Genomic DNA, 25,024 nt, shown 5'->3' with positions numbered 1-25,024 from the left:
GTCGGCGCCTCAGTGCAATCCTAAGTCATAATGTTAATCCATTGCTTAGAAATTCCAATAACTCCACCAAAACATGTTCTTTTATCTCCCTAAAATCAAAACACATCCTTTGATGACGTTTAACACTTTTGTACATGACAAATTTGCAATGCATCTTAACATATGGCATTGGAGGCAATAAGAGTCTTCACAGTGAATTTTGTGTTGTATCAGAGAAACTTACCTAATGGTATTTGTATGAGACTAAATACGGTCCAGTCACTTCAAAGTTATGAACCTCATTTGTATAAAGGACCATTTCTTTAAAATGAAAACTGTTATAGACATCCAACATGGGCTGATAGCAGAGGATTTTAAAAGTCTACAAAACTTTAAGTTAATTTTGTATTTATAGTAACCCTTTATGTCTACCAGGCTAAGCTTTGACATAACCATTTGTGTTATATCCATGGGCGATTGACCCGATGCGGGGAATCCGAGGATACAAGTTCCTCCTGTTTTGTAACAGAAACGTTAAGAAGTGCCCTGTTTCATAGATTAGAAGTGCCAATTTTTGACAAGTTCCGCTCTTTGTCATTCTTTGTTATTTAAAAAGTGTCCTTTCGTTGAGACATTTAGGAAAAGTGTTATCAAGACGTGCCATTTTTGCTGATAAATTAAACTAATCAATTGAAAGATCCTATATCGTTGAAAATAATGGAAATAATGGAATTCGTGGCATAGAATGCAGAAAGGATCCATTTTATTGGCGATTTGAGATGGCTTTGTACTTCTCAATTCAACGACACCGTGATGTCCTACCACCCTAAGGAATTTTTTTTTTACCACGACCTACCCCACCCCTTCGCCACTGAACCCTTTCCTCCATTTCAGAAGTTATCTGAGGAACGAACAGCCCGGTTTATGAAAGATTTTCCATATACTACATTGCTTGTATATAGATGAATGTAAAGTAAACAAATAATCAATATTTTTCTTATACTGTCATGTATAAACACATTGCCTGTATAAACACACTGCCTGGTATAAACACATTTGAATATTTTATAAAACAAGCAAACAATAGTAAATCTTACGAGGTTTTTGTGGTGGCCATTTTGAAATGTGCTTAATTAGTTCTGAGGGAATTGTATTAATGCAGCGGGAGTCCTGATCTGCGGATGAAATTAGAAAAATCCTTAAGAAACAAATACGATTTTCTAAAATATATTCTTATCGACGAATATCGCAATAAATACAGAGATCATCGGAACGGAAAGAAAACTCCTTTTGGGTGAATTCAGACTGGCCTTATTTATGTTTAACGAGCAACCTTGAATTTAATATATGTATGAAATGATGTTTTTGGTCATCAGGAAAGGTTCCCTTTTTAATTTATCCCCGATTCCAAAACACACTAAATCATGAATTTAACGTTTCAGCTATCTTTAGTTCATGCTGGATTGCGAAAAAGATGACGAAATCGTGACAAAATAGTTTAAATTTCGTAAAATTAATAAATTTATATATACGATGATGAAAGAGGGAATTTTCTTTTAAAGAAATTGATATTTTTTATTAAAACTGTCCCGTAAAAGCATGTTGCACAATTATATACTTCCCTATACTGGAGTGCTGTTAATAAACATTCATAAATGTTTCATTTTTACTTACAATGATAGACGTCTCTGCAAGACAGGTGCAGGTGAGGTACAGCTAATATTCTTCGAGAGGTCTTGAATATAAACTTGTTCTTGATATAGTTCGATTTTTGTATGCTGAGTTGCTGGCAGGTCAACGAAGCGGGAAGTGATAGCACAAATTTCAAACAGATGGCCCTTTGAGATAATTGAAAAGACAACGAAATGATATGATTTTGATCAGAGTATGAAAACAATTATCAACTGAATATTATATAATAAACGCTGAACAGCTAAAGTGTGGCGCACGAAAGATGTAGTGGAGGGTTGACTGATATAGTAAAAGAGGAGAACAGGCTTGGTCTGATCTGGTATCTAGCAAATTAATAAAATGATAAAATATGCCCACTAATCTTTGACCTCCTACATATAAACCATATCGCGTGATGTTTAAGTCAAAATTGAATTAAAAGCAGTTCGTTTATGTCTTCCTTCTTGTTTAATTGAACCTATTTGAATCTTACTTGGAATGTTATGTCGTACCTTACAAAATACAGGGGAGGGACGGGGGGGGGGGGCGGGGACTGGCTTAATATCAATACAGGTGGTCTTCCTGTTAAGTCTACATATCATTGAGATATCCACATAGCCTGAGATATCCCTCTCCCTCAATTATAACTTCCATTGAGTAAGTGGGCTACCATATTGGTTTCCGTCTAACCAGTCCAACATAAGTCTGTAAAAAGCGTTATAGCGTATTTCATATAGTTACGGCGGACTTGTGTGGTCTTATCTAAGCGGAATATTCTATACGATTTTCCGTTATTATTCAAACTAGAAACCTGACAAAGTAAGGAAATGAACTAAGTATTTCACATCAGAGTATACTGGACATTTTGGTTAGTTGGGGGAGGGGGGGGTAGTGAGGTTGGGGGATTCGGACGGGAGTATATATAGAGGGGATAAAAATATGTTCCAAAATCGGCTCTTCGTGTGTGTCAGTGCACATACATGCAGGCGAAAGATACTGAGCTTCCTGTATGAGCTTCGTTCTTCTATGAGTCAGCCTTCCATTCCTATTGGAACACAATTTCGGCCTCTAAATAAAATGAACGTGGTAAGCCTTGTTTAGAGTATACCGGTTTTTCAGAGAAACCCTAAATATATATGTATTGTACTGCTTTAATACTTAATTTCAGGAGTTCCTAGGCAACACTGACGTTATTTAGCAGTTAGTTATTACGACAATTACAATAAGTTTAAACATTTACTTCCTCTGCCCCTCTCAAGTGGCACATCACTGTATGTGGCACATCACTGTGTGTGTGGCACATCACTGTGTGTGTGGCACATCACTGTGGGATAGCCTATTATCTTAACTATAGGCTAGTATGTGCATTTCACGAGACGACACGTACATTTAAAGACTCTTTCGAAGTGATTAATTTAACTTAAGCATCCATTTTACGTCAAATCAGTCAACCTATTCTTAGGCTTATTGAGTAAACTGAGTATAGTATGAAATTTGGGCCTCAACTAGGCCTAAACATAGAAATCGAGGTAGGGAGAATAACGTCATGCGACATAAACGGAAGCCACTCATCCAACTGGTGGCGCTTTGCTTGTACGGCAAGAAAGTACCGGCGCGTAATACAAACACTACGTCTTTGACATAACTAAGGTGATATAGTTGACATAAATCACTCCAAATGGATATATCGTGTGCTGCATTTGGGTGCCAAAATCGTCAAAAAGGTGGCAATGGACTGCAGTTTCCACAGGTAATTCTTAGGAAGCGATAGTAGAAGCAATTACATAGGGATCTAATGACTTTACTAATGTCGTCTGCTCAGCTGTTATATTGTTATTCACTGGAACCTGGAAATAGCTAGTCTTGGCTCATAGACCGCCTACGGCTCTCCTTTTGAATATGATATGTCTAAAGCCTAATGACAAAAAAATATCACCACCTCATTTTACTTAAAACTGTATCTCTAACGATAGATCCACATGCCAGAATAACATGGGTTGACGATTATGATGTCCTGGGCTTATGATCACTAAAAATTCAATACTAGGAAAATAGGCTTAGCCTAACTTAGGGCTATGTACGTTGCCTTGCCTTTGGTCTAACTTAGGTTAGCCTAGATCATAACTCAAACCTAGAATATTTCAGTCAATGAACATAGCCCTATCTAGAATTCGACAAACATTCATGCAAATGCTCTATTTTGCAACATATTCCCACCACTGTAAATTTGGCAAAAGGACATATATAAGCAGTTGGTATAGGTCTAGCCAGTAATCTGAGTTTTAAACATTTGTTAACCAACCCAAAGATATAAAATTATGCAGGCTACTATTTTGGTTTGGGCGATACTCACTGACAAATACAGTTAGCTGGCGTGGCTTATCTGTCTGCCTGATAGCGTTTGGATGTGTTGGTATAGATGGTGCACTAGGCTGGTGACTGGTGACAAATGTAGGGATCCACTAAAAGGAGAGAACGCACTTACGCCTGTTGGTAAGAGGAACAAAGCGGAACCAAGATGCAGCTTGAAACTTGTCAAAATGAAAGAGAAAACTGTTGAAGTATGCAGATTAATTTTTGACGGTGTTAACCAGGACGGTCTACGAAATAGGAACTAACTAGTAAGGTCGGTTACACCCAAACTAAAGCTAGGGTTCCTTGAGCATTTTGAATGAGTTAGTGTTATTGCCTTGAATAGCCATTGTGAGTCATTCCAGGTGACAAATATGTTTGTTCTACGCGTGAATACGGACCACGACAAGCAAAATGCCAAGTCTTCTACATGCAGCGAGTATTCTACACTGCATAGGACATATAAATAATAAAAGCCCACGCGCAAATCACATGAAGGGAGGAAGTAGCATTAACTGGTCCGAAGTGTCACAATCTACTAACAGCAATCAACAAATAACACTGTAGTTGCGTGTCGATCAAATGAAAATCTCTTGGGCGAAAAAACACTTTTTTTCACAAACATGTACACTATGTTTGTTTTATACCAGTCTAGATTCTCCAAGCGATTGGCTGGCATTATGTCATTGACTGCTGCTTTGTCCTGTATGGTTGTCATCGTCGTCAGATTAATCTGTTTCTGGCTCAAACATATAGGGTTGTGTGTCTCCCTGAGGTGAAAATTCGAAATCCTCATCCCTTTCCTCTTCAGACTGTGGAATTTTATCCGATTCTGGGCCCTCTGTCTTAGCTTTCTCCCTCCCTCTATCTGCCCTTGCTTCCCCATCTGTCACTTCTATTCTCCTAGCTCGCTTCGAACTTTTTTCTCCGCACCTTCCTGTCTTTGTCCTTCTGCAGTTATTTTTACCCTCTTCCCTAAATCCTCTCTTTTCCCTTTTTCCTACCTCTCCTCATCCCCCTGTTGGTTTCTTTCTTCTCTTCATCCTTTGTCTACTAATCCTATTACATCAATCTCTTTTGTGTTCACCCTGCTCATTAACCTGCCTGTGTTCTATGTTTGTATTTGTCCCATGTTGTTTATGTTACTTGTCATTCAGCCTCTGAAGAAGATACTGCTAGGATCGAAATGTCAGGCCCACTTGCTTTTACACATGCTTTCATTAGGGATAGTAGTTGTAGTAGCCTCGTAGATTCATTCGAAAGTTTTGATTTACTATGAAGAATTTTAAGAAACATTGTAGATTGAAAGTTGTTAAGATTTTGATTGGTAGATGTTTTAACATTATTTATTCACCACACGTCAAGACACCAACGAAAAACTAAAGACAGTGCACCATAGAAAATGATTTGTTTGACTGTATTTCTGCAATGTAAAATGACGGTGATGACGTCATAACTGTAACCGAGTAATCGCGAGAAGAAATATGCGATTACTCGACTACTAAATAAATAGTCGAATATCAGCACTACTGTAACTCTTCTTATTAATATACATATTTCATACATATCAAAGACTTCGAAAACATTTTTCATTCTGCATGAACGTTAAAATATTAAAAGATGAATGGTAATATGAAAGTTTATTTCAAACCTTTGCACTGTCTCTACTATTTGCACTTGAAATTTAAAATTCCTTCTGAAGCATCACAATGTAACTGTTTAATTGCCCTAATACTTACTCAAACTAAGTTAAAGTTAAACCACATGCCCAGGCTAACGATCGCCTAGGCCTAACTTACCATATGCTAGGGCAAATAGGGGACCTAAGTTAGGGCTTGGATACTTAGGCCTAGTAACTTACACTGTATAGCCTAGTTTGTAGGCCTTAGTTCGGCCAACTCAGTTCTAATCCAACTTAAGATTTAAAGTGAGTTGGCTAGCATTACTGGATCAAGTCTCACTCGGATCCGGCAGGGGTGTCATAATTTGCACTATACAGCTGGATAATAGTTTGGCATCGAGTTAACATTGGATAATAGTGTGGCATATGTTATGGATTTCAAATGTTGTACTTATGAATAGTTATTGGTAATTAGTATTTGTATCTGTGTGTACATTTTGTCGTTGCATTTCAATGTTTTATCATCATTTTGATATATGTTGTATTTGTGAATGATTATTAGTAATTATATGTATGGTGATAGTGTAAGTTTGTCTTTGTGTGTTGATTATGTCGCTGCATTTAAATCACAGTTTATTATGACAAATAATAATGGTGATAGTGTAAATTACATGAATATAAAACATTTCATTTGTCTCCATGTGCGTCAAAGTGATATAGTTACATATGAACGAAATGAATAAAAAAATCGTGACAGAGCTTGGTTAGGGCAGCCTTATGCGATTACAATGATCCTTCCTATTCTGCTAATACTGAAACAAGCCAGAACCTTTATAACGGCAGTGTCTGTGTGGGTTTATACGCCAATTGGGTCCACAAATGTGTTCCCATAAAGCATATGTAATTAACAATATGAAAAGCGAAGGTTCATTCTGCCAATAACTTGGACCAGTGGTGCGTGTATTCGCCATAAGTCAACAGCTGGGCTTTATCAATCAGCTTTCAACCAATCACTAAGCAATACAGCGACGATATCCCTTTAGAAATATACTGGTCTTAATCAGAAAGCAGTATTGAGTGTGAGGTCAACGGGCAATGAGTGAGAACAATGGCTTTTACAGGCCATCAAATTCTCAGGAAAGGGAATTCGTTCCTCCCCTCAAACGTGCCAAATGAAAATATTACTCTGAAACTGTAGAAATTAGTTTTATTTCCCACATTTACATATCCACACACGAGCAACAGTGTGCACAACCCACAACCACACAATGCAACAGAAGCAATACATGCAGTAAACTGGTGTGTGAGGTACACACAAACTATACAACCAACACACAATAAGACACATCCCTCTCTAATTCTAATGAGGCATGATCCTTTTACTAGTATTTGGCCTAGGGTATCCTGCAGAATTATCCTTAAAACCATGAACTTACGTTAGACAGCTAAAGCTTATGAAGCCATAACCTAACAGACTAAGCTAACGCTACAGGTAGAATACGCCCATTAAAAGCCGCATTGACTTACACACTATTTTACAAAAGTAATTTGGTCTCTATGTCTACACAGAAGTTTTCATTAGCTAAACGCTACCCATCACTGGATAGCTGTCAAGTTGGCCTTTTATGGCACCATCAATCATCCGTACCATGACCGCGCAGATTTTTTTGCTATTTTGTCACTTGTAAACAAACCGCTTCACTCAGTAGTAAACAATTTCGTACGCTGCTCCTGGGACTCCTAAAGTGGTCTAAAATTGTAATTGACCCAATTTCTGCATCACATGTACTTCCATTCATGCTCTTCAACATGCAAGCCACAAGAAACCAGATCGTGATTGATAGCATGTCAAAAAAATGTTCTCCTACTGCTTTTTGGCTCTTTTCCTGAAGAAGAACATCGGGCGGATTGATATAGACGCTTATAGGAGTAAGCCACCTACATAACAAGAGCCCAAGGGCACTATGGTTCCTTGCTTGTAAGGAATATTTACAAGGGAGCAGCACTGTTCTAAAATTGTTATGTGGTCCGGTGTACACACAATATTATTGCCAAAAATATCACAAATCAACTGTTGGTCCTATTGAGAACCTGTTGAGGACCAGGTGACTGATGTGAGCAAGAGTTGGCTTTTTTTTTTACAGAACTCACAGAATCACCCTAACTGTTCTTATTAAGAATGTTAACAAAACCAAAGGAAACCTTGATCTCTAATAATTTCGCACACAAAGGTTGCAGAGGAGTCAACTTATATGGACAATTTATATCAGAATATGGCCACGAAAATTGAAATAGTCAACTTAAAAAAAAAAATAATACAGGTCAATGGTGGTCAACCTGAGGTCAAAGGTCACCCAAATGCAGGTCGACTATTGGATTGCAATAGCGTAACTCCCAACATTGATGGACATTTGGTTCTCAAGTTATTGCAAAAATACTAGTTTTTGACCCCTTATTAACCTTTTTTTTTTACCTTAGATCACATGACCGTTATTTTTGGAAACGATCCCTGACCCCATTCACAAATACTCCCAAAATATCAACCATTTTGGACCCTGTCAATGGGAGTTGTTGCATTTTTAATATTTTGCATTTTTTTACCCTAACTGACCTTTGCGGCACTAAAAACAATAGGGATCTTCCTCTAACTATGGGCTATCCACACACCAAGTTTGGTCATGATACATCATATCCTTATTGAGGTATCGTGTACACAATCCAAGATTCACATACACACACACGCCAAGTTGAATGCATAGGTTCCTTGCTTTGCAAAAAGCAAGGAACCAAAAATGAATCGCCATATCCTTGGCTTAAATAGCAGTAGGCCTACCGAACCATTTCTGTGATTTACTCACGTACTTAGACCTAACCAATGCTTCTTCATCCTCCTAAATTATTTCAATATGCCTCATCACTTCGGTAAGCCATTCTGCTTCTTCCCCTCAACAAACGGTATTTTCCGCTGACAAAAACGTTGTTTTCCGCTGACAAATTTGGTATGCGGATAGCACCGCTTTTTGTCAGCGGAAAGTACCATGTGCGGAAAATAACGGTACCCGGCCAAAGCCTACTCAGCATAGCCAGGTATGTTCTGGACAGTAATTTTATAGGCTATTTATCTAAATTTACTCAACTATAACTCTAAGGCCTAATGATATTCACTAACCATGTTCGCAGGACAAAGCTTTGTAAGCAAAGCGACACACAGAAACAACTACTCTTGCTAACATCTCATCGTTTGATGGCTGACTGAATGTAGACATGCATCAAACTGCTTTTTGCACTATCACTTCATTAGGTGGGATCTGTTATCCTGCATACACTACTACCCACTTTGCAACATTAACGTTAACCGAAAACTGCATACAGAGACTACTATGGAAGTATTACATAAAAGTAGGTGTGTTGCTTTTCACGGCATTTTCCAGGGATAACTATGGCACTCTGAGAGGAGAACTGAAATAATACATGCAAGAATAATGTTTGCCCCGTGCTTCTCAGATACCGGAAATGACACTTTTTAGACATTTTAAAGTTGCATAAAACATATCACTTGCTCGAGTTATTAGAGGCGAAAAAGAGGTTTTCAAAGTTGGTTCTGAAGTCAGGAGTATAGAACTTACCACCATGGTAGCTAAAACATGTCTATGTTGTGAAAGGTACACCTACTGTTTCGAAAAAGCGGGTAATATCAAATTCAATTCAAAGTGGAATGCGCAATGTATATATGTACAGCGCAAAGCGTCGTCACTTTTATCAAGGCTTCACTGCTTAAACACACGGCGATACACTGTTTCAGCATTCTTCCTAGTTCAATTTCTATGGGCCCAAATGACCTAGGCTAGGGTCTAAGCCTAGCTTAATAGTTTACACCTAGATGTTTGGCTGGACCATCGGCTAGGCCTGCCTAACTTATTTAATTTTGGTGTCTAATACTGACAGCCATTGGGGGTCTAGGGAGCACAATTTGCAACAGTCACAACTCCACAAAATGTATGAAATATCTAATGTTTTTGTGATATCGTGTTTTCAAGGTTTTCACATTTGACCCCTAGTAACCCCAAATGACCTTTGACCTCCCCAAAACAGTAGGGATCTTGAACTCAACGTGTCACAACTACATACTAAATTTGAAATTGTTCCAAGCTCCCTTTCTGGAGATATCGTGTTTACAAGTTTTTCACAATTTGACCCCTGGTGACCCCAAATGACCTTTGAACTCCTCTAAAAGGTAAGAGGCTTCTTCTACTCAATATGGTTCTCATACACACTAAATATGAGATTGATACAAACTTCCCTTATAGAGATATCATGTTTACAAGCAAGGCGTCACATGCAGGTACACTTGCTCACACTGGTCTGCCTGAATGACTACAAAGGTTACGATTACCATCGATAACGAAAATTATGTTTGGTTTTTAGAAACTTTTACAGAAACTGTAATACTGTCATGAAAGGAATTAACATGTACAAAGAAACACTTGAGCAATTTGTTCACCATGTGGCCTGACGAAAAATATATTGTCAATATATCTGTAATAATGTTACGGCTTAAGCATAGAAGATGATAGCATTTCCAATTCCAATCTGTGAATAAATATGTTTGCGTAAGATGGTGCTAATTTAGTGCCCACAGCAAAATGTTGACAAGCCAGAACTCCCTCATCATAAATCTATCCTGAGCACATTGTTGCTTGAACACAGTATTGTAATATTGTGACGAGCCCGGCTTCTCCGATAGCAATACTATATCGGGACTCGCGATAGAAAGGTACTGGGGTTATCTTGATGCCGTATTTATGCTTCTTCAGGAGACGTCTCGAACGGAAGATAGAAGAAAACAATGAGTTCTCAGAAAAACAAGTTGACGAGATAGGATTTGATTATTGATTCGGTATAATTTCTTCTCTGTCGATTCTCTTACAAACAAAATTTCAATGATTTGACTCCGTCAATTACGCAATTAGAAGGAGTGATGAAATGGTGACGAAGTGACGAACTGATGACGGAGTGATAAACTTGCGTACCCATGCCCCCTTTTATACCTTACTCTACCGAAATCCCTCTGCGCACAATCAGAAGGCAGCCAATAACCTGACCATCCTGTATTAGCTAACGATATAAATATAACTGCGCTGGCACTGATCTGCCCTGATTGGTTGGGAGTTTGGAAGTCTACCCCTTTCTATGGAAACTTCCATACCACGTGAGAAGAACTTTCTCGAATGTTCTACAGACACAATGGAATCTATTTTTGGGAAAAGGCCCTGTAACAAGATTCAATAAGATAGTTAAAACTTCTCGTGGGAAAACTGAATCCATGACCTAGATAAATATATAAGGGGCCTGTAAGGTGTCTCGATGGAGTGTTTCGGTAACATCAAAGAGGCAGTATTACTATTTCATAACAGTATTGTTTCTTCTGAAATCTCTGACCAGTCTTGCACATCCTTTGTTTCCTTTCTTTTTCAGGGGCTTTCTAATTTTGGAATGTTTGTGAAGATATCAGTGAATTTTCAATCAGCATCTGTGTATAGTTTCATAACCATACCAAGAATGAACTGAATCGGACATACGATTGAAGTAATATTCACATTCATGAGTTTCATATTAAAGCTCGCCCACTCATAAATATTCATGAGATGGGAACCACAGAAAAAAAATCGTGCACATCTACACATCATGGTGCATCTACCTACACAGCATGACATTGACTCAACTTATGGTTGCTGAGATAGCATGTTTACAATCTAGCCTTCACATCCACAAACACACACACACACGCACGCTCACACCCACACATGCTGACATGAATGCATAGGTTACTTTTAATTGTTTGCTTACCAAAGGCAATAATAGAGTTTATAGTCACAGTACTTACATACATAACCATGTTAGAGGAGAAGAAGAATATTGTATATAAGTTACTCATACAGGTGTAATTAAGCATATAGTCCTGTTTTAATAAGCTCCGACTGTAATTAACAGTGAATACAGAAAGACTTGCTGACTTCCTCTGCCCCTCTCAAGTGGAAGCATTCCTGGTTACCTCACCACAGGTGATATGTTCATATCATTACTTGCCTACAAATAACCTACAATATGATTTCAGTCATTATTCTGGGCACATTGTTGCTTGAACTACTGGATTTTTCCATCTAAAATCTCTCACAAGTTTGGCACATTCTTCATTTCCTTGTTCTGTTAAGGTATTTTCCAATTTTGTGACGTTTGTGGGAGATATCAGTGAATTTTGGGTCAGCTTCTCTAACAAAAGAGTTCCTGGTGTTTTGTGCCTCTTGATATCAGTAATTCGTTCTTCAGGAACTTGGAAAATATTTGCCAGCAGGGTGGATTGGTCTACATCAAGATGTTCTGATAAGTTCTGCTTTAGCTGATCGAAAGATTTCATGATGGCTGTAAGGTTGTAAGAAAAGGAAATTGCGACTCTACATAAAGTGAATTAAAATTCATCCTGTTTTAAGCAAACAATATTCAGAAATGTGAGATCACAGTGATGTGTTTCTTACACTCAGGGGCAAAATAAACCTGAAAGCTCAGAGTTTTCAATGAGACTAAAAAGGAAATCTGATTTAACTCCCAGAATGCATCTTTAAAGCAGGTGGCTGAATTTCATTAATTGTTGTTTTCCAATGCAATGTGACTTGAATACAGTATCAATACTCAGTCTAAGTGTTTTGCTTAGGTATCCAAACTGATGTTTAAAACCAAAGCAAACACCAATACTTAACATACTTTAGAACTGCAATCCTTTGATATGAGATGTGTACATGTAAACTTACTTTTCATACATCAACATTGTACATACTGACTATAATTCCTTACATATGAGATTTGAACACCTGATCCCACTTTGCATAGAGGAGTCTAGGCTGCAGTTGTCATGTCAACTGGTGGACTATAACTATCAGCTATTTGCAATACTTGATATTAAGAACCTTTTTCTAGTTTACAAATCTGGTAGTGAGTACAACATGGTAATGAAACATATTCAGCTGCATTAACATGCTAAAGTAATTAATTACTCACATTCAGGTAGAATGAGCTGGAATGGAGATGTGATTTGGTCAATGTGTCGTAACTTTTCAATCTGTGAAGAGGAAACAGAGGAAAGCTTTATGATTGCCCTAGAAAGTAAGTTTGTGCATATTTCACCTCTATCAATTAAGAGTGTGTCTCAAGAAGCAGTCTAACTTATACTTTTAAGATGTGCTAATTAGGACTATTTTCTATACATTTGTGATCTGAAGACAGCTTGTCATAAGATTTTCTTCTGGCCTTGTAAAATTATAGTTCAAGCCTTTATTAATAACAAGAGCCAAAGGGCACTGTGGTTCCTTGCATACGGGTATATGACAATACACATAATATTATCAAGCAAGATTGGGCTCAAATAGTCCAAGTAATTGTGGTCGTACATGTACCCATAAAGTAACCAACACTATAGCCAACACTTTTGTGATCACAAATTGTGATCAGATTTTTGATCGGAAGGCACTTTTGAGATCTGAATATGGCGTCGAAAATGTAAGAAATATAAGGTCACCTACAAGTGGGTTAACAGATATGATAACATTGGTGACTTCATATCACATGACCGTTAAGTTTGAAAATGTTCCACCACCCCATTCACAACTTGTCCCAAAATATCAACCATGTCACATGTTGGCATTGGGAGTTAATTGCATTATATGTCTAAAAATTAACTTTGAAATTGTATACATACATAACTTCAAACACAAAGGTCACCCGGGGTCAACTCATTGACATTTTTTATTGGTGAAACCTAACTAGAGCATCAAAACTGTAAAAATTCAAACATATTTTATTTGCCCATTTTCTCCCCCAAAATACAATTTTTTTAACGTTAATTGACCTTTGGTGACCTCGGATCACATGACCATTAAGTTTGAAAATATTCCCCTTTACCATTTGCAACTTGTCCCAAAATATCAACTGTGTCACACCTTGGCACTGGGAGTTATTGCATTAAATGTCTGAAAATTAACTTTGACCTTGTATAACTTCGCACACGAAGGTCACACGGGGGTCAACCTATTGACATTTATGAACAGAAGGTACCTTTAACATCTGAAAATAGCATCGAAACTGTAAAAATCCCCAAAACACTTAAAGGTCACCAGAGCTCAAATTGAGGTCAAGGGTTACCCAGATGCAGGTCGACAATTGGATTACATTATAGCAACTCCCAACCCTAACGGACAATTCGTTCTCAAGTTATCGCAAAAATACTAGGTTTTTATCATTAATTGACCTTTGGTGACCTCGGATCACATGACCGATAAGATTGAAAATATTCCCCTATACCATTTGCAACTTGTCCCAAAATATCAACCGTGTCACACCTTGGCACTGGGAGTTATTGCATTAAATGTCTGAAATTAACTTTGACCTCGTATAACTTCGCACACGAAGGTCACACGGGGGTCAACCTTTTGACATTTATGATCAGAAGGTACCTTTAACATCTGAAAATAGCATGGAAACTGTAAAAAAAACCAAAACACTTAAAGGTTACCAGAGGTCAAATTGAGGTCAAGGGTTACCCAGATGCGGTCGACAATTTCATTGCATTGAAGCAACTCCCAACCCTAACAGACAATTCGTTCTCAAGTTATCGCAAAAATACTAGGTTTTTATCATTAATTGACCTTTGGTGACCTCGGATCACAAAAGTTTGAAAATATTACCCTATACCATTTGCAACTTGTCCCAAAATATCAACCTTGTCACACATTGGCACTGGGAGTTACATTGCAGTTTTAATAGTTTCGCTTTTTGGACCATAACTGACCTTTGGTGACCTTTGTGGGCACCAAAAACAATAGGGCACACCTTCTCCATATGGCGGATCTATAGTCCAAGTTTGGCCTCAATCCAACTTTCCCTTATTGAGATAGAGCGTACCCAAGAAAGTGTCACAGATGCACACACAGACATACATACACACACACGCAAACCTGACTACATAGGTTCCTTTTGCTAAAGCAAGGAACCAAAAATCAGTTTATCAACTAATACCAACAGAGTAGAAATTTCAATAGATGATGCCTAAACATATATACATAGTGTGGTAAGCCATACATATTAATATTCATGAACTTGTGCACAGCCAAATGAAGAGGATTGTCCATTGACTAATGCTGCAACATAAAAAGGAATGAGTTGTCATGTTGAGACATACTATAAAAACAGAAAATAACTTGGTTTTTAGTGAGGTCAAATTTTATGATCTCATAAGCATGTATCTATATACTTACATTATTTATCCAAGTACATGTGTAAAGCTAATTAGACATACTACTTCAGAGATATCTGATTAAGAATTTAATGTTCACTGAATAAAATTCATGATATGCACACAAAAAAGAACACGGTTGATTGTATGAATGTAGTGTGACAAACCTAATATGTCAAGTATGGAAATCATGAAACATTTGGTTATTGTCATGTGGTATTTCTTGCAATTTGATTAGTGTTAATGACATGAAGTTGGAGACATCATGAAAATGTTCTCATTGTGCACCAACATGACCATACCAGTATGAACCAAAGTTTACGTTAAGCCCCGCCCACTCATTAATATTCATGATATGAGAACCAAGAACAATGGGGTACATCTACTTATCATTGGGCATCTATCTCCCAAATAAAACATTGATTCAACTCGTGGTTGTTGAGATATTGTGTTTACAAGCTGTTTTTGACAATTTTCCATTAAGCTCCAACCACTCACAAATATTAATGAGGTTACATTGTTGTTGCAAAGAACATGTACATACTATGTAGTTACAACACCTAAATCAGACTTTCTCCTCATATTCAAATCTTTCTTACTGTTACATTAATTCAAAATCCCATATCTTGCTTCTATTTCCAGATTGACAGTATCTTTGATCCCTTTATACTGAAGATGGAATTCTATCTTGTGTCTGTTCTTTAACCATAGGGTTTCCATGGCAACATCCTTTGAAGGAGAATAATCGGAAGGTCTTTAATTATTATTTTATAAAACTTTAGGCTTTAAAGCATTTAAGTTGACATTGAATTGGTTAAAGTTAATGTGCTGACATTCTAAGGATTACAGGTTCCAGTCCTGCACAGATTTTTAAACTGTGACCTTGGGCAAGGCACTTGATCTAAACAGCCCCTCTTCACCCAGATGTATAAATGTAAACCTGCGAGGTAACTTTCACTGTACTATATGATACTCTCATTGAGTCTCATTACAAATTGAGAAAGAAACAGTTTCAACATTACATATGATACACTGATTTTTAATTAATGTATGATATAAACAACAGTTATCAATATAAGAACATATGCTAGCACTACTACATACCACTCAATAGATGCATACAAGTTTCTTCCAACAAATGCAAATTACCTGTGGAACAGGAATCTGCGTTCTTTATATGTTGCCATAAAATAAATAAGAATATTTCACAGACATTACTAACCACGCTTCTTGGGTTACACTGTAATGTACTGGAGTTAGTGCTAACATGTAAAGTTGAAGTCATAGAATGGAGTTGAACAGACACCGGATCATGAATTATGGATCCCTTCTGCTGATAGATTTCTTCATTGATAAGGCTCTGTTAAAATAGAAATAAAACAATATTACATGATAATTAATGTTTATTCAAACATTACCATCAATGCATACACTGCTTACTTGTCCCATGTATGATTAGGAAGCATAACAGCTCCCTGGAATGACCCTTTCATTAACTGGTGTGACCATTAATTGGTAAAATAAGCAGCTACTATAATTATCTGATACATGGAGTGCAATAAGGTCTAACTCTCTGTGCAGATTTTCTGTCCAATTTCTTATCTTGTTGATTAACTGGATCAACTAATGTGTTATCAAACACTGAGCTCTGTTATACAACAGAAGCCTGTGACTTGAATCCCCACGTAATGTGGGGATTATAAACTGAAATCAGGGAGTTGCTATTATTATAGTATTATACATTGATTGTCTGCAAGATGCATTATCAAAGACCATTCATAGTCTCATTGCTTATGTTCTGAAAAATATAAACTCGTCACTCTAATATTGGACAAGGTGTGTTTACAAATGTGACTGTTACAACAATTGTTGTCAATTGTCAATGACCACAGACAAAAAATATATTGAACATGCAATTCTTGTTATAGGACAGCTGGTCAGTGTGTTTTGTCCACTACAAAGTTTATTTTCAACCATCAATGACAAAAGACAGCCTGAACCAGCTAATCTCATATGAACCCTCGCTTGACTATATGATCACAATTTGACTTTCAGAAAGGTTTGTGCCTGTAGGGCATCAAGTTGAAACTTTATCATTCCACTGATGCTGTGGCCGAGTGGATAAAGGTGGTGGCATTTGAAGCAATGAGGCTTATCAATTGGGAGGTTTCGGGTTCGATACCCGGCCGGGTCAAAGTAAGTTGGGTTTTTCATCCCAAGAGCAGTCTACGGTTAACCAATCTGAAATGACTTTCTAAATTGAAAAAATTCCAAATTTGAGTTAAAATGTTGAATTGGAAGCCACCCGAAGTGTAAGTTGAAATCCATAAGCCCTTGCAGATTTCTCCCAAATTTGTGGTTTCTTAAGCATCGTACTGCTGATTCCTATTGTTAAGTAACTCATAATTAAGTTTAAATTAGGCAGATAACTGGAATCTGTGAGATAAATTAAAATACCACTTGAGCTGACAAAATCTACTACTTACTTTATGTTCCAGTGAGTCATCATTATGAAACCAAAGATGAATTGTCAATTGATCCCCCGATTCAGAAACTTTGTTTACAATCGGTAAGACGCAGACACGCTTCAAAATCTTGGGTATGAAAGGGACGTGAAGACCAATGAGACATGGTTTCTCAGCTTCAACTGCAAAGTGCTGACTGTTCATAGAGCAGCTGAGGTGTAACCTTTCTTGGCTCCATTTGATAATTTTATCTGAAGAAGATTAAAAAACTATTTTGCAGGTTAAGTATTTATAACATGGTGAAAGGTAGAATAACAAGCCTTAAATATACCATAGATGATTTTAAAGGGACAGTCTTGTGTTAGAAAATGCAACACTGCAAACAAAGAACAGCAAAACAGTACAATATCTTGTTTTTCACTCAATGTATAATTGCAAGGTTGCCAGATAAATTGTGTTCTTAACTACAGCTTGTCATAGCTTGAAGAGCTTTTCCCCCTCTAATTATCTTGTTTATTTATCCCTTAAGGATGGAAAAAATGATTGAGGTCATCATGTCAATATACTACTGAGAAGAGAAGGGTTCCTTGAAAAAAACCTGTTGGCTTTGTGATTCCTTGCCACGCGATGTGCTCAATTTGTCTATGAATTAAGTGAGAGCCAGAAAAGAAATAAGAGCATCAGAGAACTCCCATATTAATTGAAGCTTTGATTGTGGAGTAATCAGTTTTACAAGGTTTTCAGATTTTGACACCTGTTGACCTCATGAGACTTTGACCTCTACCATATTCAATAGTGTTCATACACTCACCAAGCTAGATCTACGTATTAAGTATGAAGTTCAAGAAATATGTACTTTTTGAGATATCATGTTTACAAGGTTTTCAGACTTTGACTTATGTTGACTGCAAATACAATTTCAAATGGTTCTTGTACTCACCTAGCTGGATTTATATACCAACTATGAAATACAACAAAAATGTCCTCTTTCAGATATCATGTTTGCAAAGTTTTCAGACTTTGACCTTCACAGAATAGAATAGGGTTCTTGTTCTCAATCAGACATATCCACATACCACGTATGCAGTTAATCAATTATGAAATTTGTGAGTTACAGTGTTTACAACCAAGTGTCACACACAAACATGCCATCACCATTGCGCAGATTCCTTTTGTCTGCAGCAGGGAATCAAACATGATTTGTTGGGACGATATACCTCCTTCTTGAGAAAATCATTTAAACATTTCACAGAACAAGGCACACAGAAGGCTTTAGTGATTCTCTTGCCAATATAGTACTCTTGTACTTCGGTGGTTTCACAAATCAAGTGTGACCTTCATCCCAGCTTCACTTTTGCATTTATTCAGGTTTAAATCTAATAGTGTAGATACAGTACTGCATTATCCAAAGTAGGAGTTTGTTCAATCTGCAAGCAGTTGTATAAGTGGTTAGCCATACAGTGAAGCAGGCATATACAGTACATCACCTTTGGTATTAAAGATGAGAAAAGCAATGAAAACTGTGTACTTTAATCAGGTCAAGTTTATCAAACAGCAAATAACCCTAGTATGCATTGCAGCTTGCCTGCTTCTTTTTATAAGTTGTAAGAATTGTCACTACTACTGTACATTAACAACAAATGTGCAACAGTTCTTGATTCATAGATTGCATGATAGGCAGGTAGAGTGTTCCACCCCTAACGCAAAAGATGGCTGTCTCTCAAAATTCTTAACTGTCCTTTCTTGCACAAATCCTATTCATTAAAGGTCAAAGGTAGTATTTCAATTGAAATTTAAAATAATTTGATTTGAAAGTTAAGTCACATTTCGTCCCCCATGGACATATCATGACCCCGGCACCTTAATGATCTAAATGTGATTAAGTTCTCGTTTACAGTTAATAATTAAGACTTTGTTTCCTGTTTCATAAGTGTTCAAATATGCTAGGAAATACAAATTTCAAGTCCATAATAACACAAATTCAACATTGTCATTTCTATTGATCCCGTCCCTTATGCACAAAAATAACTCCATTTATTAAAGTGATGCAATATTTTATTTTGATTCAAGGTGATCGTTCCATAGAACGTATTTTTAAACATACTGTACATAGTAATTTAAGTTAGAATTATTATACTAGGATATTTTCACAAAGAATTGAATAACGCTCACCTTTCAACTTCTTGAAGGTTGAACAGCTACAGATTTGTTCAGCAGTAAATTTAATGATATACTATGCATGTAACATAAGAGTATTAGAGCTCATTGAAGTTTGAGGATCAAACATTTTATGACATACATACACTATCTACAGTCCTGCTTTGTAAATTAAACTAGTATTTAGTCCAAAATTCAAACGAAGTTCTGGTACAGACATGTATGACCTGTACTACGTGGCAGACATTGTGAAGCAAGAGTTAGGAGTATTACTTTATAAGGCCTAAACAGAAGATGAAAGAAAAAGGGCATTTCATATAGTTTGGTTACTGCAGATGAAAAACAAATATTCGTACAGGACGTAGCAATTAAAGGAAGTTTAGTTAACAACTCTAATTAAATGAGCAATATGCAAATTCCATAAATTTCAGAAAGGGTACCTTTAAATATCAACTGTTAATTGCTTTCTGGTAATTTAACTGACATTATCATGTGTATATTTTACCTTTTTCCTACCTATATCAAAGTTAACAAAGAAATAGCAAAAAAACACACATTCTCAGCAAAAGTAGGCATTTCATCAGGATATTTGAAGTTTTCTAATACAAAACCTTCAAAACTTAACTATTTTACTACCAAAATCTACTACTTTTAGAGTTCTGTTTAGAAATTGAAAGTGTCTGCATGCTGCAGCTGTGTCTGCATGGAATTTTAATGAAATTCATGGAACATGCTTTGAGTCATTGTGTTAAGAAATGTATCAGAGTTTGGCTGCTACATAAAAAGGAGGATTCTTGTACATTTTTAACATGGAACCACATACTTAATGTCAATTTACACCATTATGCCCTTGAGGTCATGGTGTTATTAAGCCAATAGGGGTGACATACAAAAGCACACTAACTCATATACACATTTGTTGATACAACAAATTTAAGTAACTAAATATAATTATCAATGGAATCATTAAACACAATGCAAAAGAAACAGAAACACACCTGTTTGTAATACACCAGAGTAAACATCAATACCCGTCTGGTCTGCTGGAGTAACAGCACAGTGTGAAATAACCACGGTGACAGGCTTGTGCAAGGTAAGGCTTTCTGGACCAAATTTCACAAAGGGGGTCAACCTTAGATTCTTGTTTGAGGAAGGTCCTTTAATGGAAGGCTCAGTGGAAACCCACAGACTAACAATCCTTCCACTGTGTAGTGCCCCAGCTGGTACACAAATTTCGAAATTTATCGACGATTTTGATTCCCTTTTTGAGATTACTTCCTCTTTCACTGGAAGTATTACCTGAAACAATATTGAAATATTACAATTTGTTTATCAAATCTACATTTTTTATCATACTTTCATCATGATGTACAACTAATTACTGCATTTGATTTGGCTTCAGTGAATATTCTACATAGACTTCCTATACACTTGATCTCTACAAACATAACTTTATGTAAGCAGAAATATTCAGTTAAATGCTGTTTCTTTTACGAGTAAAAGGAAGACTTTTTAGTAATGGAGTATTAATTCATTTTTCTGTTTTGTGACTTGCATGACAGCAAAGGCTACTTTTCATATCAGAACATACAGGACTAAACCATTCTAAGATCCTGATGTTATGCAAAGTTACCATTGTTTGGATTCAGGCTAAAAGTTTCAAAGTCTTGACAAGTTTTTACAAAGCACAAACCATTTTGTTAACATCTTTTCCCCCTTCGTTTTCCTTTCCATTCTTCTCCTGTGACATATCAATGTACTCCAGCACCAGTCTTGCCACCTTGTTAAAGTGAATAGATTTCAATCCTTCATACATTCCAATCATTCTGTCTGGCATGATGAGCTCTCTTTCATCCAATATTTTCATCAGCATCTTTCCAGATTCAGCTGCTTCCTGAATTGTTTCATTTTCTGCTGGCTTCAGCTCAAAATACACGCCTAGCTTTGAACAATGTTGTTTATCCAGTAGTTTTGCAATGTCTCCTCTCAACTTTTCATATTTGTGTAAGCCTGAAAGTGAGGACATAACATCCACTTGACATTCGAAAGAATACAGCAAAGACTAGATATCACATCAAGAAATAAAGGCACCTGAAGCACCATGCTAAATGAGTGCCGGGTTTGAACAATGTTCACAGCTAACATGTACAAGTACACAACAGGCCCACAAGAAGCATGCAACCTGATGGAGAACGTTGTTATGTAAGTCAACCTCTGGTGCATGCACACAAAATAGATTAATGGTTAGGTATACTGTCCACAACTTGCATGCAACTTTTCGACTTTAAGCCCTTGTCTTGTGCATAAATAATGGTCTCAAATACAGCTTCAACTTCAAGGTTGCGTTGATCTACCAAGTATGAAGTGAGCATACTAACTAATAATGAAAGCGTGCAAAAAGGACTTAGAAATGTTTTGGGTTCAGCAGTATGATTAAATTTCTTTCCATCAAAAATGTTTGTGTTGATGATATGTTTCTCAATAACCTAAGTTGATATAAGTAACATTTGGTGTGTCTCCTGCTAAAACCAAATGCAATTACCTTTTCACCTCTACTTAGACACTCACCTGGGTCCATGTACTCCACATGTGCTAATTTTTTCATCTCCACTAATACACACTTACCTGGTGTATGTCTAGGATAATGAGCATTCATTTTTCTACTTCAAACTGTACTTAGATGCAGGTCAGGGTGGACTTCTAAAACTAGCTAAGTCCACCCATTTTTTCCATTTCCACATAAAAACCCACCTGGGTGCAGAATTTCCTGGCTTTCTGGAGATAAGAGAATGTTTTTCACCTGAATGAAAAGAGAATTTTAACAAAAATTATATGACTTATGAAAACTTTAAATGTTAGAATACTTAACATACAATCATGCAGTCCTATCTATCACACCCCTGTGAATGATTAGATTTAAAGTAGGAATGTAATGTAGACAAATAGGGCTGTAACAGACATGGAACAACACATAATAAATGTGTGAAATCCAAAAAGAAAAAGGATTGTCGATGACATTTATTTATGCATTATTCACTCATTGGTTACTAAGATAACCCACAAAACAAAGTTTACTTTTACAACTGTTGACATGTGTATGTAAAAACACACAGGTCATATGAACATTTTTTTGTAGCAATTCACTGCATTTTAAGTTACTGCATATTTGGAAAGTAAAATAGAGTCATAAAAAGTTGGAACAAAGGATGAAAATAAGACAGATTACCAGGTTCACTGGAGTGACTGAAAAACTAAAAATACATCAATAAAAGACTACTGTTATTAAATTTAATTCAATTATCCTCCACAATGCATATTTCGAAGAAAAGCATCCATGGGAGAACATGCCAATAAATAACTATAATTAAGTCACATGACTAACATTATTTAATCAGCCTGCAAACAGCTGCAAGACTTCCAACAGATAGGACATTACTTAGCAGATGGGAGAAGTTGCCGCTTAATTTTATGTAATGAAGAGACATATGAGAGCTGGAAGATAATCAACAGACATAACTCACCTTTGATTGGAGGATAAGGGCTGTCTGGTTCATTTCATTTTGAAATACTTTTAACTTCACATCAACCATGTCAGTGTCTCCATCTTTGTCCCTTGTAAGCCTGAACTGATGAGAGACTCTACTGGCAGCACAGAGGTAATCAATGTCTACATGCTAAAAGATAAAAGATGTTGAAGATCAATGTACTTAGGATGAGAATGTTTGTTAAGTATTTAAAGAAACGGTGCCATTTATAAGAAATAAGGAACAGCTGGTAAGGAACCGAGACATGTGGTCATGAACATTCATGGGCAGCTGGTAAAGATTAAACTTCTCCGAAACATATTCGAGCCATGGGTATTCATGTCATTGTGGATAAACACCGGCTTATTACAATCATTCTGTTTGATGAATGTTCAGAAGTTTCTTGACAGGTATGTAACTGTCTGAATTACTTCTGCTCTCAGGACAGCCACTTAATCAACATCGCAAACCAATAACTGAGAGATTGCCACAATATCTGAACACTGCCCAAAATACAAATGGAGGTGAATTATAGACATCAAAGTAAAGCCACGGTGAATGAAGCTTTTTCCAATACTGTACAAAAACAGGACCAAACTTCACTTACTTATTAACACATCAGGAATACCAACCAGCACAAGATACTGCTCAACAACACTGCACAGCAGAAGGTTGCCCATATTGTGGTTCTTGCTGGGATTTTGAAACAGAAACCACATAGTTGTAGGACGACACTCTAACTGCTACACAATTTGATCCACTTTAAGTAACCAATCCCTAACTACAAGTCTTGTAATGTGAAAAGACGAAACTACAATAGCATTGGCAATTACAAATCTTTGTTGATTCTTCCTTCTTCAGATGGTAACCACCATCGAGTGATGACATGATCAGATCAATGTAAGAAATATGGTCTCTGCCGTCATTCAATGTCCGGGTAAATTGAAATGTTGTATAGTTTCCTAGACACAGTTTGGGATGGTGGTCCTCTAACAGCAACTGAAACATAAGGACATGAAGATGTTAATTGCTAAGAAACAAGCAGAGAGTCGATTATATAATTTGTTGTGCCTTCACTCTGAACAGACACATCAGTACTGCTATAGCAAGTAACAGCTTTGTTTCCTTAATTTGCTCGCATTACCAAATGTTGCTTGTTTCTTCAGATCCTCCCACCCTCTGAATCCTTGTTATGCACAATTTGAGACACAATCAAAATTTGGGCCATCTGAACATTTTAGATGGGAACCACATATTCTGTAAGAAAATGAAATTTGGACCGAAGAAATAAAATAATAATGTTAGTAAAATATCATCATAGGCCCTCTAAGTCTATAAGACTATCAGAATACTTCCTTTATGACTATGGGAATACTGTCAGTTTCATCTCAGCACAAACCATTTTGACAGAAACATGTTAAGTTAAAATATTTTCATTTCAAATTTAACAGATTATTCTTTCTGATGTGCTACGATGAATCAATCATGTCTCACAAATGCACCTTTAACAAATCACTTCATAATTTGCCAGTGAAGCATGATAAAAGTCACATACAAAGAAAGTAACATCACAAAATCACAATACAAACTTGAAGTGACCTCTAAGTTTTTACGGATATCACCATGGTTACAAAAGATTGTCCTTACCTTGTACTCTTCATCACTGTCCTTGCAGAAACAAACAGTTATTAAGACATCATCTTTGGCATCAAGTATCCCATCAATAAATGGAACAATACGGAATATATGCTTCTGTCCTGTTTTTTGGCTGACTAAATTAACAAAGACGTAGCTCAGGATGGTTATATCAAGACAGATCTTCTCCGGGTCTAACTTCCAATCAAAAGATTTCTCCTCAGTCCAAGTTATTTCACCTATAATAAATAATATTAAATAAAGTATTATATTTGGTAAACTGAAATACAGTAAATATCAAGAGCCTATTAGATAAGAACTGATTCTCAGCATATAA

At 36.6% G+C, this 25,024-nt stretch overlaps 3 protein-coding genes across 3 annotated transcripts in view; all 3 read right to left on the bottom strand.

The window, feature by feature from the left end:
* Nucleotides 1-4,305, bottom strand: part of LOC139960602 (uncharacterized) — a 187,644-nt gene extending 183,339 nt beyond the window's left edge. The window contains exons 1-3 of the mRNA XM_071959074.1: nucleotides 4,004-4,305; nucleotides 1,654-1,817; nucleotides 1,077-1,154 (exon numbers count right to left, since the gene is read on the bottom strand). Coding sequence (XP_071815175.1) covers nucleotides 1,077-1,096 — 20 coding nt within the window. The 5' untranslated portion in view covers nucleotides 1,097-1,154; nucleotides 1,654-1,817; nucleotides 4,004-4,305. The remainder of the gene's footprint in view (nucleotides 1-1,076; nucleotides 1,155-1,653; nucleotides 1,818-4,003) is intronic.
* A 6,734-nt stretch (nucleotides 4,306-11,039) lies between these two features.
* LOC139959744 (uncharacterized) overlaps nucleotides 11,040-25,024 on the bottom strand; it is a 178,470-nt gene continuing 164,485 nt past the window's right edge. The window contains exons 10-11 of the mRNA XM_071957569.1: nucleotides 12,677-12,737; nucleotides 11,040-12,043 (exon numbers count right to left, since the gene is read on the bottom strand). Of these exons, the coding sequence (XP_071813670.1) occupies nucleotides 11,742-12,043; nucleotides 12,677-12,737 (363 nt within the window). The 3' untranslated portion in view covers nucleotides 11,040-11,741. The remainder of the gene's footprint in view (nucleotides 12,044-12,676; nucleotides 12,738-25,024) is intronic.
* On the bottom strand, nucleotides 15,513-24,938 carry LOC139959680 (uncharacterized). The gene is made up of 9 exons (XM_071957475.1): nucleotides 24,700-24,938; nucleotides 23,892-24,051; nucleotides 23,050-23,204; nucleotides 22,280-22,328; nucleotides 21,222-21,538; nucleotides 20,527-20,827; nucleotides 17,393-17,622; nucleotides 16,129-16,266; nucleotides 15,513-15,635 (listed from the first exon to the last, which is right to left on the bottom strand). Exons 2-9 carry the CDS (start codon nucleotides 23,938-23,940, stop codon nucleotides 15,513-15,515), a joined length of 1,362 nt encoding a protein of 453 aa, XP_071813576.1. The 5' UTR covers nucleotides 23,941-24,051; nucleotides 24,700-24,938.

This window comes from Apostichopus japonicus, chromosome 19 (assembly GCF_037975245.1).
Source record: "Apostichopus japonicus isolate 1M-3 chromosome 19, ASM3797524v1, whole genome shotgun sequence".
NCBI lineage: Eukaryota > Metazoa > Echinodermata > Holothuroidea > Aspidochirotida > Stichopodidae > Apostichopus > Apostichopus japonicus.
This window is presented reverse-complemented; position numbering and strand designations above follow the sequence as displayed.

Excerpts from the sequence above, each read along its gene's own strand:
- LOC139959680 (XM_071957475.1), bottom strand. The coding sequence starts at position 23,940 with ATGTCATCACTCGATGGTGGTTACCATCTGAAGAAGGAAGAATCAACA. Across the intron at positions 16,267-17,392 it reads ATGACTCACTGGAACATAAA|AGCCTTATCAATGAAGAAAT; the intron begins GTAAGTAGTAGA and ends CTATTTTAACAG. Across the intron at positions 15,636-16,128 it reads AGTGTAACCCAAGAAGCGTG|GATGTTGCCATGGAAACCCT; the intron begins GTTAGTAATGTC and ends TCTCCTTCAAAG.